Source organism: Phyllobates terribilis, unplaced genomic scaffold (assembly GCF_046119375.1).
Source record: "Phyllobates terribilis strain yellow unplaced genomic scaffold, ASM4611937v1 Scaffold_13__5_contigs__length_258822181, whole genome shotgun sequence".
NCBI classification, from domain to species: Eukaryota; Metazoa; Chordata; class Amphibia; order Anura; family Dendrobatidae; genus Phyllobates; species Phyllobates terribilis.
Genome location: NW_027362773.1, coordinates 156,930,148 through 156,945,742, shown reverse-complemented (window position 1 = coordinate 156,945,742; position 15,595 = coordinate 156,930,148). Strand labels below are relative to the sequence as shown.

General features: G+C 43.3%; 1 protein-coding gene across 1 annotated transcript; it reads right to left on the bottom strand.

Moving 5' to 3' along the window:
* Nucleotides 1-4,229: 4,229 nt before the first annotated feature.
* FGF4 (fibroblast growth factor 4) lies at nucleotides 4,230-14,643 on the bottom strand. Its single transcript, XM_073659552.1, has 3 exons — nucleotides 14,228-14,643; nucleotides 9,333-9,436; nucleotides 4,230-6,099 (listed from the first exon to the last, which is right to left on the bottom strand). Exons 1-3 carry the CDS (start codon nucleotides 14,523-14,525, stop codon nucleotides 5,923-5,925), a joined length of 579 nt encoding a protein of 192 aa, XP_073515653.1. The 5' UTR covers nucleotides 14,526-14,643; the 3' UTR covers nucleotides 4,230-5,922.
* Nucleotides 14,644-15,595: the final 952 nt, after the last annotated feature.

Here is a 15,595-nt window from a genome sequence, read left to right as displayed (position 1 = left end):
TTTTTTCCCACTTTTCATTGCGCTTTGTAGTGGTTTTTGAATGCTAAAAAAAATAAAAAAAACACCTAATTTTTGGCACTTGCTTGAGGAATTCTAGGTCCCTTCATTGCAGCTATTTCTTCTGGTAAACACTCTAAAAGGTGACTACTAACACTTCCCACAGAAACAAAGAACAGGATGCGATCTGGTTTGCATATACACGCGTAGTTTAAACAATGATTACAAGGCGGACCTGATAGGTCTAACTAAAAACTGCAAGAGCCCAAAAGCTTTATGGAAAGGGGGCCAAGATAGCCATTTCTGTCCTCGTCAGGAATGCTTTCATCTTGGAATGAATACACACGTGCAATGGAAACATAAATTCTTTATTACACATTGTGTTGTGCACAGCACATACATCACGATATCGAAGAACACCTGTATAAAACTACAGACAAATGACAGAGCATTGTAAACTGCTTTCTCTTGAAGGGTTAATGCATTGCTAAGAAACAGTACAAACCTGCAAAGATTGGCTCCTTTGGCCGCTGCGGAGTGACAATTGTATCTTATACCGACCCAGTTCGTATATAGAGAAATATTAGTACAATAAAAATCATTAATTTGGATCTTTTTTTTTTTAGAAAAAAATCGCAGCATTCTGCGATTTGCCGCGTATCTCGGAAGAGACTCGCTAATGCAAGTTAATGGGTGCGAGAAAAAGAACGGACCATCCGTATGCCATCCGATTTTTTACGGATACATTACCATTCTGTAGCATAGACCACTGTAAATGGTCCTGTAAATGATTGCAGAATAATAGTTGCAGAGAAAAAAAACGCATGGCATACGGATGCTAGGTGTGAAAAATCGCATGGCACTCGTTCGTTTTTTCGGTCCAGAAATCGGACCGTTTTTTTTTTTTTCACACATATGGGTATGAGCTCTAACAGTAATTATTTTACTAAAACTTAGCACCCCACAGGTAACAGTAGCTTCCAGTATTAAATTCTGCCCCCCAAGCCAAAAAAACAACAAAAACATTTTAATTACTATTAAAAAGAAGAAAAAAAAAATAGCAGCAAACCCCCACCCAAAACAATAAGAATACTTATAAAGTGTGAACCTAGCCTTACCTGTGCATATTATAAACACATTAGTATTTGCACAGGGGTCTAGAAAGTAAAAATCACCTGATTCTTTAAGCAGCAGTGTCAGAAACTGGAGTTCGATATTACAGAAGGGAAGAGTTAATCCGGAATGTAAGTAAGAATTTGGCAATTAAAGTAGCACATCAGTAAATATCCTGTTATAGCGATCAGTGATATACAATATTCCAGCCCATAAACCAAACCAATCCTGGATTGAGAGGGATTTAGAAAGTATTTTTGCACTGGCAGCGGTTTTATAACACTCCAGTCCCCAATACCAGGCTGAACGTTTGCAAAGTATATAATGAAAAATATAAGGTTACTTGATGACCATATAGCGCGGACCAACAGCTGCCTGCAAATATTTTTACCATGATTATCCTTACTAAAAGTAAGTCGCAGGGTAAAGATAGCTGAAACGTGACAAGGCTGAAATAGACAGCTCAGGCTCCTACCTAAAGTACATTTGGCCACATATGGAAAAATTGAGGACCTGGGCACGGGAACAAGAGTATAAGTCCTCCGAGAAGATAGTGAGGTAGACACTTAATATTTTTGATGGGAATGAACATAAGAAATTAGCAGAGCAGAAATCCTCCTATAGAAAGCATAACATCCTCCTTAAAGACTCATGACATCATCCAACTCGTGGCATCACCATATCCATAACCTACAAGTACCGCCAAATGCCGGGCATTATCTCACTCCCTCACATTCTCAAGAAGTAGCTCAGTGTCCTGCTCTGTTCTACATCCTTTTTTTACATTCTGCACAAAGGTGGCCAGAGGGCACAAATACCGGGGCCCGAAGGGCACTAGCCAGGAGAAAGGCCCAATAGTGTGGGAAAGTCTCTAGCTACTACTCTGGGTGACCAAAGATGTGATGATAATTATTGATGATACCTATGATACTGAAAATCCAATCAGCAGGACAATTGTGTTTAGGCGCCATGATCACCAATATGTCTCAATGTGCGCCCTGGTAAAGGAGTTGTCCCATAAATTATAGTTTTATAGACAGTGAATGGAGCGGTAGTGAGCGTGTGTGACCACCTCCTATAGACAGTGACTGGAGCGGTAGTGAGCGTGTGTGACCACCTCCTATAGACAGTGACTGGAGCGGTACTGAGCGTGTGCGACCTCCTCCTGTAGACAGTGAATGGATCGGTAGTGAGCGTGTGCGACCACCTCCTATAGACAGTGAATGGAGCGGTAGTGAGCGTGTGTGACCACCTCCTATAGACAGTGAATGGAGCGGTAGTGAGCGTGTGCGACCTCCTCCTATAGACAGTGAATGGAGCGGTAGTGAGCGTGTGCGACCTCCTCCTATAGACAGTGAATGGAGTGGTAGTGAGCGTGTGCGACCTCCTCCTATAGACATTGAATGGAGCGGTAGTGAGCGTGTGCGACCACCTCCTATAAACAGTGAATGGAGCGGTAGTGAGCGTGTGTGACCACCTCCTATAGACGGTGACTGGAGCGGTAGTGAGCGTGTGTGACCACCTCCTATAGACGGTGACTGGAGCGGTAGTGAGCGTGTGCGACCACCTCCTATAGACAGTGAATGGAGCAGTAGTGAGCGTGTGTGACCACCTCCTATAGACAGTGACTGGAGCGGTAGTGAGCGTGTGTGACCACCTCCTATAGACTGTGAATGGAGCGGTAGTGAGCGTGTGTGACCACCTCCTATAGACGGTGACTGGAGCGGTAGTGAGCGTGTGTGACCACCTCCTATAGACAGTGAATGGAGCGGTAGTGAGCGTGTGTGACCACCTCCTATAGACAGTGAATGGAGCGGTAGTGAGCGTGTGTGACCACCTCCTATAGACAGTGAATGGAGCGGTAGTGAGCGTGTGCGACCTCCTCCTATAGACAGTGAATGGAGCGGTAGTGAGCGTGTGCGACCACCTCCTATAGACAGTGAATGGAGTGGAAGTGAGCGTGTGCGACCTCCTCCTATAGACAGTGACTGGAGCGGTAGTGAGCGTGTGTGACCACCTCCTATAGACAGTGAATGGAGCGGTAGTGAGCGTGTGTGACCACCTCCTATAGACAGTGACTGGAGCGGTAGTGAGCGTGTGTGACCACCTCCTATAGACAGTGAATGGAGCGGTAGTGAGCGTGTGTGACCACCTCCTATAGACAGTGAATGGAGCGGTAGTGAGCGTGTGTGACCACCTCCTATAGACAGTGAATGGAGCGGTAGTGAGCGTGTGCGACCTCCTCCTATAGACAGTGACTGGAGCGGTAGTGAGCGTGTGTGACCACCTCCTATAGACAGTGAATGGAGCAGTAGTGAGCGTGTGTGACCACCTCCTATAGACAGTGAATGGAGCGGTAGTGAGCGTGTGTGACCACCTCCTATAGACGGTGAATGGAGCGGTAGTGAGCGTGTGTGACCACCTCCTATAGACGGTGAATGGAGCGGTAGTGAGCGTGTGTGACCACCTCCTATAGACAGTGAATGGAGCGGTAGTGAGCGTGTGTGACCACCTCCTATAGACAGTGAATGGAGCGGTAGTGAGCGTGTGTGACCACCTCCTATAGACAGTGACTGGAGCGGTAGTGAGCGTGTGTGACCACCTCCTATAGACTGTGAATGGAGCGGTAGTGAGCGTGTGTGACCACCTCCTATAGACAGTGACTGGAGCGGTAGTGAGCGTGTGCGACCACCTCCTATAGACAGTGAATGGAGCGGTAGTGAGCGTGTGTGACCACCTCCTATAGACAGTGAATGGAGCGGTAGTGAGCGTGTGTGACCACCTCCTATAGACAGTGAATGGAGCGGTAGTGAGCGTGTGTGACCACCTCCTATAGACAGTGACTGGGGCGGTAGTGAGCGTGTGTGACCACCTCCTATTGACAGTGAATGGAGCGGTAGTGAGCGTGTGTGACCACCTCCTATAGACAGTGAATGGAGCGGTAGTGAGCGTGTGTGACCACCTCCTATAGACAGTGAATGGAGCGGTAGTGAGCGTGTGTGACTACCTCCTATAGACAGTGAATGGAGCGGTAGTGAGCGTGTGTGACCACCTCCTATAGACAGTGAATGGAGCTGTGGTCACACATGCTCACTACCGCCCAGCTCTCACATGGGACTTGGGACCCCTCTCTCTAGATCAGTGGGGGTTCCGGCATACAATAATCACTTTTCCTGTGGCTAGGTGGTATATATTTATTGGTTTTTTTTATGGGACAACCCCTTTAAGGACCAGCACCTTGATCTATAAGAAAATCAGAAAGTCTATCAGATCGAAGGTAAATCCCATCTACGGCCAAAGCCCTGATGAATTTGCCCCTTTGTTAATAACATGACATTCGTTAAGGCTTCCTTCTAGTCCAATACATATGACCGCACCGAGATAAGAAGCGCATTGCTTATATTTTAATTAATAAGAAGATAATTCAACAGAGCTGTTAATGGTCGCCCAATGAAGGGGTTAAGGGACATGTGCTCCTTGTCGGTGTGACTAAGATTGACTGCCGGAGAAGTTCAGAGTTCAGCAGTGACAGGTCTAAAAACAGATTTCACAGAGTCGTCCTCTTGCCCCCGCACCTTCTATAAGACGTAAACTGACCCAGCCTCTGCCTAATAGTAACTGAGTCGGAGGAAACCATATTGGTAGCTTCATCCTAACTCTTGTTTCACCTTTTCTGCTGTAGCCAAAAAAAATATCCGTACACGCTGACCCTATGTGTACGGCCTGTAAACAGTAGAAACCTGGAGTAGTGAATAGCAGCTCAACAATGGCACCAATACAGCCGTGACTCACAGCACATTGCATAGCAACACATTGTAGGCCCATTCAGCAGCTTATGAGTTAATAGACTATGCTTTACCCCCTCCCCCCCAAAAAAAAAAAAAGGAATAAAAAATTACAGTAAATACAAAAGTCAACAGCTATAAATTAAATCTTCCTGGACCGTGTATATACATACTTAAATTATTAAATTAAATATTTTACATCAGCTCTTGCTTCAAAACTTTTTGAAAGTGCACAAAGTTCTTCCTTCCCGCAGCCTGTTTTCAAAGATTTCTCAAGGTTTAGAAGCTCCTTTCCAAGGATTTCTCAAGGTCTGGTGCTCCTTACCAAGAACTTCTCAAGGTTAGAAGCTCATTTCCGAAGATTACTCAAGATCAGAAGCTCCTTTCCGAGGGTTTCTCAAGGTTAGGTGTTCCATTCTGAGGGTTTCTCAAGGTTATGTGCTCCTTTCCAAGGAATTCTTAAGGTCTGGTGCTCCTTTCCAAGAATTTCTCAAGGTTAGCAGCTCCTCTCCGAAGATTTCTCAAGATCAGAAGCTCCTTTCTGAGGATTTCTCAAGGTTAGGTGCTTCTTTCCAAGAATTTCTCAAAATCAGAAACTCCTTTCTGAGGGTTTCTCAAGGTTAGGTGCTCCATTCTGAGGGTTTCTCAAGGTTAGGTGCTCCTTTCCAAGGAATTCTTAAGGTCTGGTGCTCCTTTCCAAGAATTTCTCAAGGTTAACAGCTCCTCTCCGAAGATTTCTCAAGATCAGAAGCTCCTTTCCAACGATTTCTTAAGGTTAGGTGCTTCTTTCCAAGGATTTCTCAAGATCAGAAACTCCTTTCTGAGGATTTCTCAAGGTTAGGGGCTCTTTTTCTTAGGATTTCTCAAGGTTAGGTGCTCCTGATTTCTGAAGGATTAGTGCTCCTTTCCAAGGATTTCTCAAGATCAGAAGCTCCTTTCTGAGGATTTTTCAAGTTCATGTGCTCCTTTTTGAGGGTTTCTCAAGAATAGGTGCTCTTTTCCGAGGATTTCTCAAGGTCCAGTGCTGTCAGATCCGAGGCAGGAAATGTGTCAGTGTCATAGTTGGAGATACTCTGTTCCCCTTTTTTGTCCTTCCGTTTTTACTCAGAGCTATGTACATCCCAGGGTAGCGTCTCGATTCATATGCATTATAGTTATTGGGAAGAAGCGTTTCCTTGAATTTGCATTCATCAGTGAAATGTTTCTGTAAGAGGATAAGAGTAAAAAAAAAAAAAATTACATACTGTTCATCAAATTGGACGTCTTAAACAGGTGGTCTCATCATACATAATATATATCCCTTATCCACAAAATGAATCCGAAATGTATGAGGAGCCCCAAATATCCGTGTGGATGAAAATCGTAGTAAGCCTGTGAGACCACCTCTCTATCATGGTCAGTAAGAGTAGTGGTCGCACACGCTCGCTACCGCTCCATTCACAAGGAGACTTTGGGCCTTTCGTTCTCCAGATTGGTAGGCATCTCTGAGGGATGAAACATTTATCATCTCTTCTGTAGATGGGTAATACATTTTTTTTATGGATACACCCTTTAAGATAGCCATACACAGAAGATCATTTAAAAGCAACCCGACTGTTCCCCCTCGTCTTCAATTGTATTGCGATTTTCGGAGGACAGTTAGTTGACCATTCAGTCAAACTGATGGCAGATCCATCCAAATTTGGTGTGATCTGCATTCAATCTAATGTCTATGGTGGGGCCATAGATATTCCATTTTTAGCAGAACCATCAAAATTAGTTGGATTTACCCAAAAAAACCTCATATCATTATTTACAATATTCTTACATCCCAGGGAATAAAAAGAAATCCGTGGTTAGGTCACAATCCATTCCTTGCTCCTGACAGCCGACCTCTGAGCTCAATGGGGTATACACCGTACAAAGATTGTTGACGGATCTCCCAAAAATATCTTCTTTAAGGACATGTTCACACTATCTGGTTGGTATACGTTCACCATTTTTTAAAGATCTGTGACTGTTAAATAAATACAAATCTTAATAAAAATCCAGCAGAAAAAGATCAAAATGGAAACCTATTCAGCATCAAAAATAACAAATGGACAGGTGTGGACCCTGATGGGTCTCTGATTCCTGTAAACAACTGAGGAGTTATACCCACAAGTGTTTTCTTGTGGTTAACGAAGACTTATTCAACCACTTTAGCACGAAATGACGCCCTCGGTTGTTGTCTACAGGCAGCGGCACTTTTGTGTGCTAAGTTCAAAGACATTGTGTATTGTTCCAAGGCTTGAATGGAGCAAGTACTGTGGAACGGGTCCTTCAAAATTAATTCATTGCTTTAGATGTGTATATATAGTGGTGCTTCAAAGTTGGCGAACCCTTTAGAATTTTTCAGATTTTTGTATAAATTTGACCTAAACGACATAATTTTTACACAAATCTTAACAGTAGATAAAGAACCAAATCAAACTACTGAGTCAAAAATTATAGCCTTTGGTATTTCTTTGAGAATCATTGTTCCAATATCCTTCTGGTTTGTCCAATGCAGATGGGCAACAGTGTTCTTTTTGGAGAGCCATGTTTTTTTTTCCTGGCAATCTTGCCATGCACACCATTGTTGTTCAGCGGATCCATTTGATAGTGTACTCATGAACCTTAATATTAGTTAACATAAGATGGGCCTTTAGTTGCTTAGAGGTTACCTTGGGTTACTTTGTGACCCTGCAGACTTTTATACACCTTGCTCTTGGAGTAATCTTTGTAGGTCGACCACTCCTAGGGAGGATAATTATTGTCTTGAATTTCTTCCATTTGTCCAACTGTGGATCGGTGGAGCCCAGACTCTTTAAAGATAGTTTGTAAGATTTTCTAGCCTGATGAGCATCAACTACTCTTCTTCTGAGGTCCTCAGAAATCTCCTATGATAAACTTCCACAAATGTGTTATGAAGATCACTTCTCATCTCTTTGACAGATCACTGCTCTTTAAATAAAACAGGTCGCTCACTCACACCTGATTGTCATCCCATTAACTGAAAACACCAGACTAATTTCACCTTATCTGCTAATCTTAAAGGTTCACATACTTTTGCTACTTACAGACATGTGATATTGGATCATTGCCCTCAATAAAAAAAAAAATGACTATAAAAAAAAATAAAATAAAATATAAAAAAAATGACTATAAAAAAAAATAAAATAAAATATAAAAAAAATAAAATAAAATGAATAAAAAAATAGTTTTGATACATTTGTTTGATTTGGTTCTTTTTCTACTTTTAGGACTTGTGTGAAACCTGATGTAGTTTTTTTTAACTGATTTATGCAGAAATGTGGGAAATTCTGAAGGATTCTCAAACCTTCAAGCACCACTGTATATGCCATGTAAATATAAGAAAATGTTTGAATCATGTTCTTTTATCTTTGATAACTCAACATCACCTTGAAAATTCCGAATTCTAATAAACATTTATCTAACCCAACGCCTTCAAGATTATTTAATCGTTTTGATTATTGCAGACTTATGGTTGCCGAAAAAAAAAAACTTCTATGGATAAAAAAAAAAGTTGTTGGACTATTTATTTTGTTTTTGACTTTCCTTTTTTGTTCTCAACTATATTCTATAACCCAAACCCATATCTATATTATTCCATTTTATTAAATTATTAGGTTTTCCCCCAAAAAATAGAAATAAAATTACCTGGAAGCTGCCTAGATCTTTTTACTATAACAACATAGACTACAACTGGCAAACTATGTGTGTAAGTCATAATAGAGGTCATACAGCGGCACACAGGAGGCTTTTTATGAATTGTAGGGACCCTTTGTGTTGCCATTTGCGGTATAACTTCTGTTATAATTTAGGGATCCAAAAACTTGTCCGCAATAGAAGTATGCAGCACATACGGTGCGGCAGGAAGGTTTTTCCCATGTGGTCACCACGGTTTGTTGGGCGACTACATGAAACTCTCCACTTTCTTTTTATCGTGCTCCTGATAAAATATGATTTACAGCGTTAATGGTCCCCTGGGATCTAATCCACGTCAACCAGAGAAGATTAATTAAATGATGGGACTAACAATGTTAGAAATGGCATGTACTTTCAAGTATGCGAGTGGTAGCTTGGAATAACTCCCCTTACGTATTAAATGTACCGCACAGTATTACTAACCTTGTGTGACAGTGTGTCCTGCTCCCAAGTCCTAATTGTAGCCGTCTGTATAAGTCATTTTGTGTCCTAAGATTACTTGGGACATAAACAGATGAGGCTCCCTGAGCAAGAACTCATGGTAGAGCGGTGACTGATCCCTCCACACCATCCTTGGTCCACACATCGTCCCACCAGTTCTACCTGTAACCATTACGGCCGGTCTATGCTCTCATTATTCCTAGTAGTTTCTTTATATCTAGCGATATACATAATCGCTGGAAATATCTAAGGAACATCTGAACTTACCGATCCGTACAGCTTGCCTTTTCCAGTCATAGCAACAAATAGTCCACTTCTCACACCATATAGGCTCACCACTCCAACTTCCACCGGAGAAATTTCCAACAAACCTATAATAAAAAAAGATATAATAGGTCCACAAGTGTCAACAAAAGAAGCTCCATACCCCTCCAACCCCCCACACAATCCTTGTTTTACATTGGATATGTTCTTTCCTTTTCGGCTATTGTTGATGTTAGAGTGTAACAAGGGATGAGTCCATGATCTATTATATTATGCCTAGGCGTTAGGGGTAAAAGACGAATAATGACCTGAAAAACCAACCATGTCTTTCCGGGATGGATTCAGAATCCTCCTTTTGTCTCTTATAACAATCATTATCTACATTTAGGTTATGGGTTGGCCTTGAACGACTTGTGTCTTCTTTCAACCATAAAACTATGAAATGTTCTAACTATTTGTCATCTTTTTTTCTGCAACTAAAACATTCTCTTCCAACCAACAGAAGAAATATCTCAGTCCTCGTTTATACCATGAACATTTGTTACGCTTAGAAATGCATTTATTACACAACAGTATTAAGACTGGGAGAGATATGCGATAATCTAATAGGATCTTAATATTCTATTAATCCTACCTATCTGTCCATCCATTTATTCATCCATCGATCCATCCATCGGTCCATCCATCGATCCATCCATCGGTCCATCCATCGGTCCATCCATCGGTCCATCCATCGGTCCATCCATCGGTCCATCCATCGGTCCATCCATCGATCCATCCATCGATCCATCCATCGGTCCATTCACCTATTTATCCATCTATCCATTCATCTATCCATTCATCTATCCATTCATCTATCCATTCATCTATCCATTCATCTATCCATCCATCGATCCATCCATCGGTCCATCCATCGATCCATCCATCGATCCATCCATCAGTCCATTCACCTATTTATCCATCTATCCATTCATCTATCCATTCATCTATCCATTCATCTATCCATTCATCCATCTATCCATCGATACATCTATCCATTCACCTATCCATCCATATACCCATCATCCATCCAGTATACATCCATCTGTCCATTCATATATCCATCCATCTATCCATCGATATATCTATCCATTCACCCATCCATCATCTGTCTATCCATCTATCCATCCATCCATCCACACACACACTTTATAAATTTTGGTCCTGATTCATCATTGTGTTTTTTTGCCAGAATTCTGTCGTAAGACAACTTGAAATGGAAAAAACAAGTGGGTATATGATGTCCTGGGAGGGATGTGTATATATAAAGACCAAAAGGGGAGAACCCCCACTAAATATCCCTCAATAACAGGCCATAAAACTTTAACTTTTATTGTATATAAACCATAACTGAGGGTATAGAAAGTGAATAATTAAAAAGGTATGTCTCTAGTTTGCTAGTATTGTGATTATATATTGAGTCATTATTGCTTCTAAATATCAGTCGATGGCATCCCGGGGTACCATGATTAATAAGCAGAGCAGGGCATTTGGATTAAAATAGCAAGTCCCCCCCATACATGTTTCACTGTATACACGGAGTCAACAGGGGAAGGAACACAAACACTTCCCCTTCCCATGATGACACCATGTATACGGTGTAAGGTGGCTAATTGGCACATAGTTGATGGGAGGTATGTATCACAGAGATGGCTGTCTTCTGTGATGTAACCCAGAGTGTTGCTCTAGTTCACGTAAGCACTAAGAGGACTGTTTGGTGCACCTGGGACTGGGTTATGGGTAGCTTGTAGAGATGGGCGGGTCCAGCTACCCACGTACCTCACCTCTGGGTGTGGTTAAGGTATAAAATGGAGGCCGTTGTTTGGCACATGGTCTGTGTGTTTGGAGGGAGAAGGCCTCCTGTGTTTTGCGGTCTCCCGACTGAGCCTGTGCCCACAGGACTGGCTAACCAGAGACTTTGCCTTAAGGACTTTTTACTTTGTTTTTGCCTGAACTAAAGGCTGTTTGTATTCCTTTTGCTTTTGCTGGGTTTATGACATAATAAACCGACATGGACATTTAAAGGAACATGCCTCCTATTTGCCTCTTGACACAACTGATTGAATAGAACCCCCACAACGGTGAGACATGTACGCCGGCCCCCGGGTGGAGTAACCTTTCTGGCGGAGGCTCCCGGCAGCTGTAAGATGCACCATATTCATTATGGCATTCTTGCCTCTTCATGAATTTGACACTTCTTACTCCAGAGCTTCGTTCATTAGGACTGACGTACAAAATGCCCATCGTAAGGTACCAGGGCCATTGTATTTTCATAAATGTCACATAGAGAGAAACTGCAGGAACCTGGCGGCCGATGCATTATACATTTTCTATTGGCCACTAATTACTACCGTTACCTCCTGTTGATCTCTATGGATGCACCGAGTCCTGCTGACCCTAGGTGTCCTCTAACTATGTCCTCACATCATCTGACTTCATGTAATACCGAGCTGCGCTCTGCCAGCGATGTCAGAGAGAATTTTTTGGGTGGCATCACTGTGTGCATGCCTCGCTCGATTTCAGCCATCTCAACCTGGCTAGATATGATGTGTGAAGCCACATAACCTGGGACATGTGTACCCCATACTTGAGCAGATCCTCCCTATACACCCCATACGTGAGCAGGTCCTCCCTATGCACCCCATACATGAGCAGATCCTCTCTATACAACCCATGCGTGAGCAGATCCTCCCTACGCACCCCATACATGAGCAGATCCTCCCTATGCACCCCATACATGAGCAGATCCTCCCTATGCACCCCACAACTGAGCAGAGCCTCCCTATACATCTCATACGTGAGCAGATCCTCCCTATACACCCCATACGTGAGCAGATCCTCCCTATGCACCCCATACGTGAGGTGATCCTCCCTATGCACCCCATACGTGAGGTGATCCTCCCTATGCACCCCATACATGAGCAGATCCTCCCTATGCACCCCATACGTGAGCAGATCCTCCCTATACATCCCATACGTGAGCAGATCCTCCCTATACACCCCATATGTGAGCAGATCCTCCCTATGCACCCCATACGTGAGCAGATTCTCCCTATGCACCCCATACGTGAGCAGATCCTCCCTATGCACCCCATACGTGAGCAGATCCTCCCTATGCACCCCTTACGTGAGCAGATCCTCCCTATGCACCCCATATGTGAGCAGGTCCTCCCTATGCACCCCATACGTGAGCAGGTCCTCCCTATGCACCCCATACGTGAGCAGGTCCTCCCTATGCAACCCATACGTGAGCAGATCCTCCCTATGCACCCCATACGTGAGCAGATCCTCCCTATGCACCCCATACATGAGCAGATCCTCCCTATGCACCCCATACATGAGCCGATCCTCCCTTTGCACCCCATACGTGAGCAGATCCTCCCTATGCACCCCATACGTGAGAAGATCCTCCCTATGCACCCCATACGTGAGAAGATCCTCCCTATGCACCACATACGTGAGCAGATCCTCCCTATATACCCCATACGTGAGCAGATCCTCCCTATGCACCCCATACGTGAGCAGATCCTCCCTATGCACCCCATACGTGATCGGATCCTCCCTATACACCCCATACTTGAGCAGATCCTCCCTATGCACCCCATACGTGAGCAGATCCTCCTTGTTTTCTTACTTTTCATCCTACTACATTGCACCTCTCAGATTTTCTTTGATAGCAAATGTAAGGGTCTGACTGCCCGACACTCGTCTTCCTGCTGTTACTCCCAAATCCTATCCTTTCTGTTGAGTATCCCGTATTACTAGGAGCAGAAATCACTGTCCGATACTTTTTCTGCCAAACATTTTGATAGAAAAGTAACTTTTTACTGCTCTGTGCATTTGGATTTGCTTTGCTACAATACTGATATTATTTTCTAGCAATGAAATAACAAAACATTGCAGGTTTTTTTTTTTTCATATTTACAAATTATGCCAAAAAATGCATAAACGCGTGATAGACTGAACACAGCCTATACCGTAATACTGCTGCTATATGCTGCCAGTGCTCAGAACTCAATACGACACTTGATGTAACCTTCATACTACTTAAAAAAGGTAATCAAAAGTTTACAGATGTGACCTTTTTGCAGACTTGAATACCCTTTTTAGTTTTGTTTCTCCCCCCCAAAAGCCAATAGTTACACTTCATATGCATAAAAAATAAAATAGACTGGTAAAAAAAAACTGCACAGCTGTACAAAGAAACATGTATGGCGCCGTTCTTTGCAGGAGAATACTTTTGGTTTAATGGAGGTTTTCTCTCGGGGAGATAAAACCCGGCAGAAGATACTTTTTAGCATTTTCTCTATGGGCACCATATGGCGGCATACAGAGGACCTCATTATCTGTTTAGCTTTGCTTTGGTCGTACAGACACTACGGATGGTCATCCCTTCCTTAAAAAAAAAAAAAAAAGTTCTGAGTGACGAGTGTTATTCGATTCCCCAAAGTATTTCTGTTCATCAGTGGTGCAAGCGCCGGTGCCGCACCTGACGTCTCCTGTGATCTGTGATGGAACAAGCCAGCGATTATCATGGCTTCCTAAGCCTTTATTAGCTCCTAAATCTATATAAATGCAAGACCACCGGGAGCCCCCCTTCCGCACACTCACATTAAACTGACACTAATCTTGCAGCCTGCAACCAAGCAGAACCCAATCCAGTGGCGGCGGCGGCATTAAATGTCACTTCCCTGTCACTGCTTTGTGTAATTATTAGGCAAATTCCCCCTCCAGTTACCAGAAAGCTCTATAATCTGTTTGACCAGGAAATGTCTTCATTTGCAGCAGTGCAGAGGATTTCAGGTCCACAGACTTCACTGTCAAATTGCGCAAAAGAAAAAAAAAAAAAAAGTACTCACTGTTTCGGTTTTCGTTGTGCGTCCCATTAATTCTGCCATCGGGTAAAACTTGGATATGGAAGCCAATGCCCACGTTGCAGTAAAGACGTCGCAGCCTCTTGATGCCCAGCAAATAGTCACTTTCCCGGTTTGTGTCTCTTCTCTCTCCGGGAATCCTAGACATTGACCTAGAAAATAGGATCTCCCAATGCCGGTCCCGGGTATCATTTCTCTGAGAGGCGACTAACGGCACACAGTGCACCATGCCCGAAACCAGCACCAAGAGCAAGATTGGCACAAGGGCCGATGGAACAGTCATCCTGATCAACGTGGGCACACGTGGTTTAAGGAGTCAATTGCTCTAAAAATACCTCAACTCCAGCTCCACTTATACTTAGATCAAAGAAACCAACTGCTTAGCTCGAAAGGAGGAGTGGTTCTCTGAGCTCGCATGGAGTCTTCTGCAAGAAAAAAAAAAAAGGGGGCTTGACTCCTGCAAAGTTTATTCGAACTTGATCTCAACTTGTCTTTTAGCCGCTGGAGACTTGTCTGAAGTGTTGCTCTTCTCCCACAGCTCAGCCATGGCTCTTCAGCTCTGAGCAAGATATTTATATCCCCCTCTGCTCATCCCAGTACGAGCTGACAGACCAGTGACTGCACTGGAGGAAGAGTCTCGGAGACATGGGGGGTCATTGCACGCAGACGGGCAGGAAGACCCCACTCCACCTAGAGCTGTATAATGTATGAGTGCACTCACTGCAAGGGAATATTCACAGGAAGCCACAGGTGCCGTCGGGTTATTAGTTATTCCGGACAGGGGCGTTACTAACGCACCCAGACCCTCAATATCCCCCTGGACCTCGCGGGGAGGCTCGTCTTATTAATCGTTATACTTGATAGTCCGGTACCCAGTTACACATTAAGACCCAAAATACACGTCCGATTCGGGATTACGTTAAATTTCCAAAATGTGCGCACATGGAATCTGCTTAAAAAATGCTTGAAAAACTCTTCCTATTCATTTGTACTACAAATTCACTTTGCTGTTTGTTTGAGGGTTTGGTTTTTTTTAGCATTCTTTAAAAAAAGTGCACAAAACTTCTGCAAAGCGGATCCTGATGGAATCCACTCCAAACTATGCAAGAGGCTGAAAAAAAAAAAACACACCGGGAAGGAAAACTCTTCCAAAACTCTTTTTAGGGTGTGTGCACATGGTGTATTTTTCAGGTGGATACGCGAGTAACCTCCTGAAAAAAGAGCTCAATAAACGTAAAAAAAGAAGGAACGTATGGACAGGAATGTAGAGACGCCTCGCTGTTCACATGGTCAGGCTTTTGAGCTTCTTTTTAACTGCTTGAGGTTTCCTAAAACAACAAGTAGTTAGAAGAA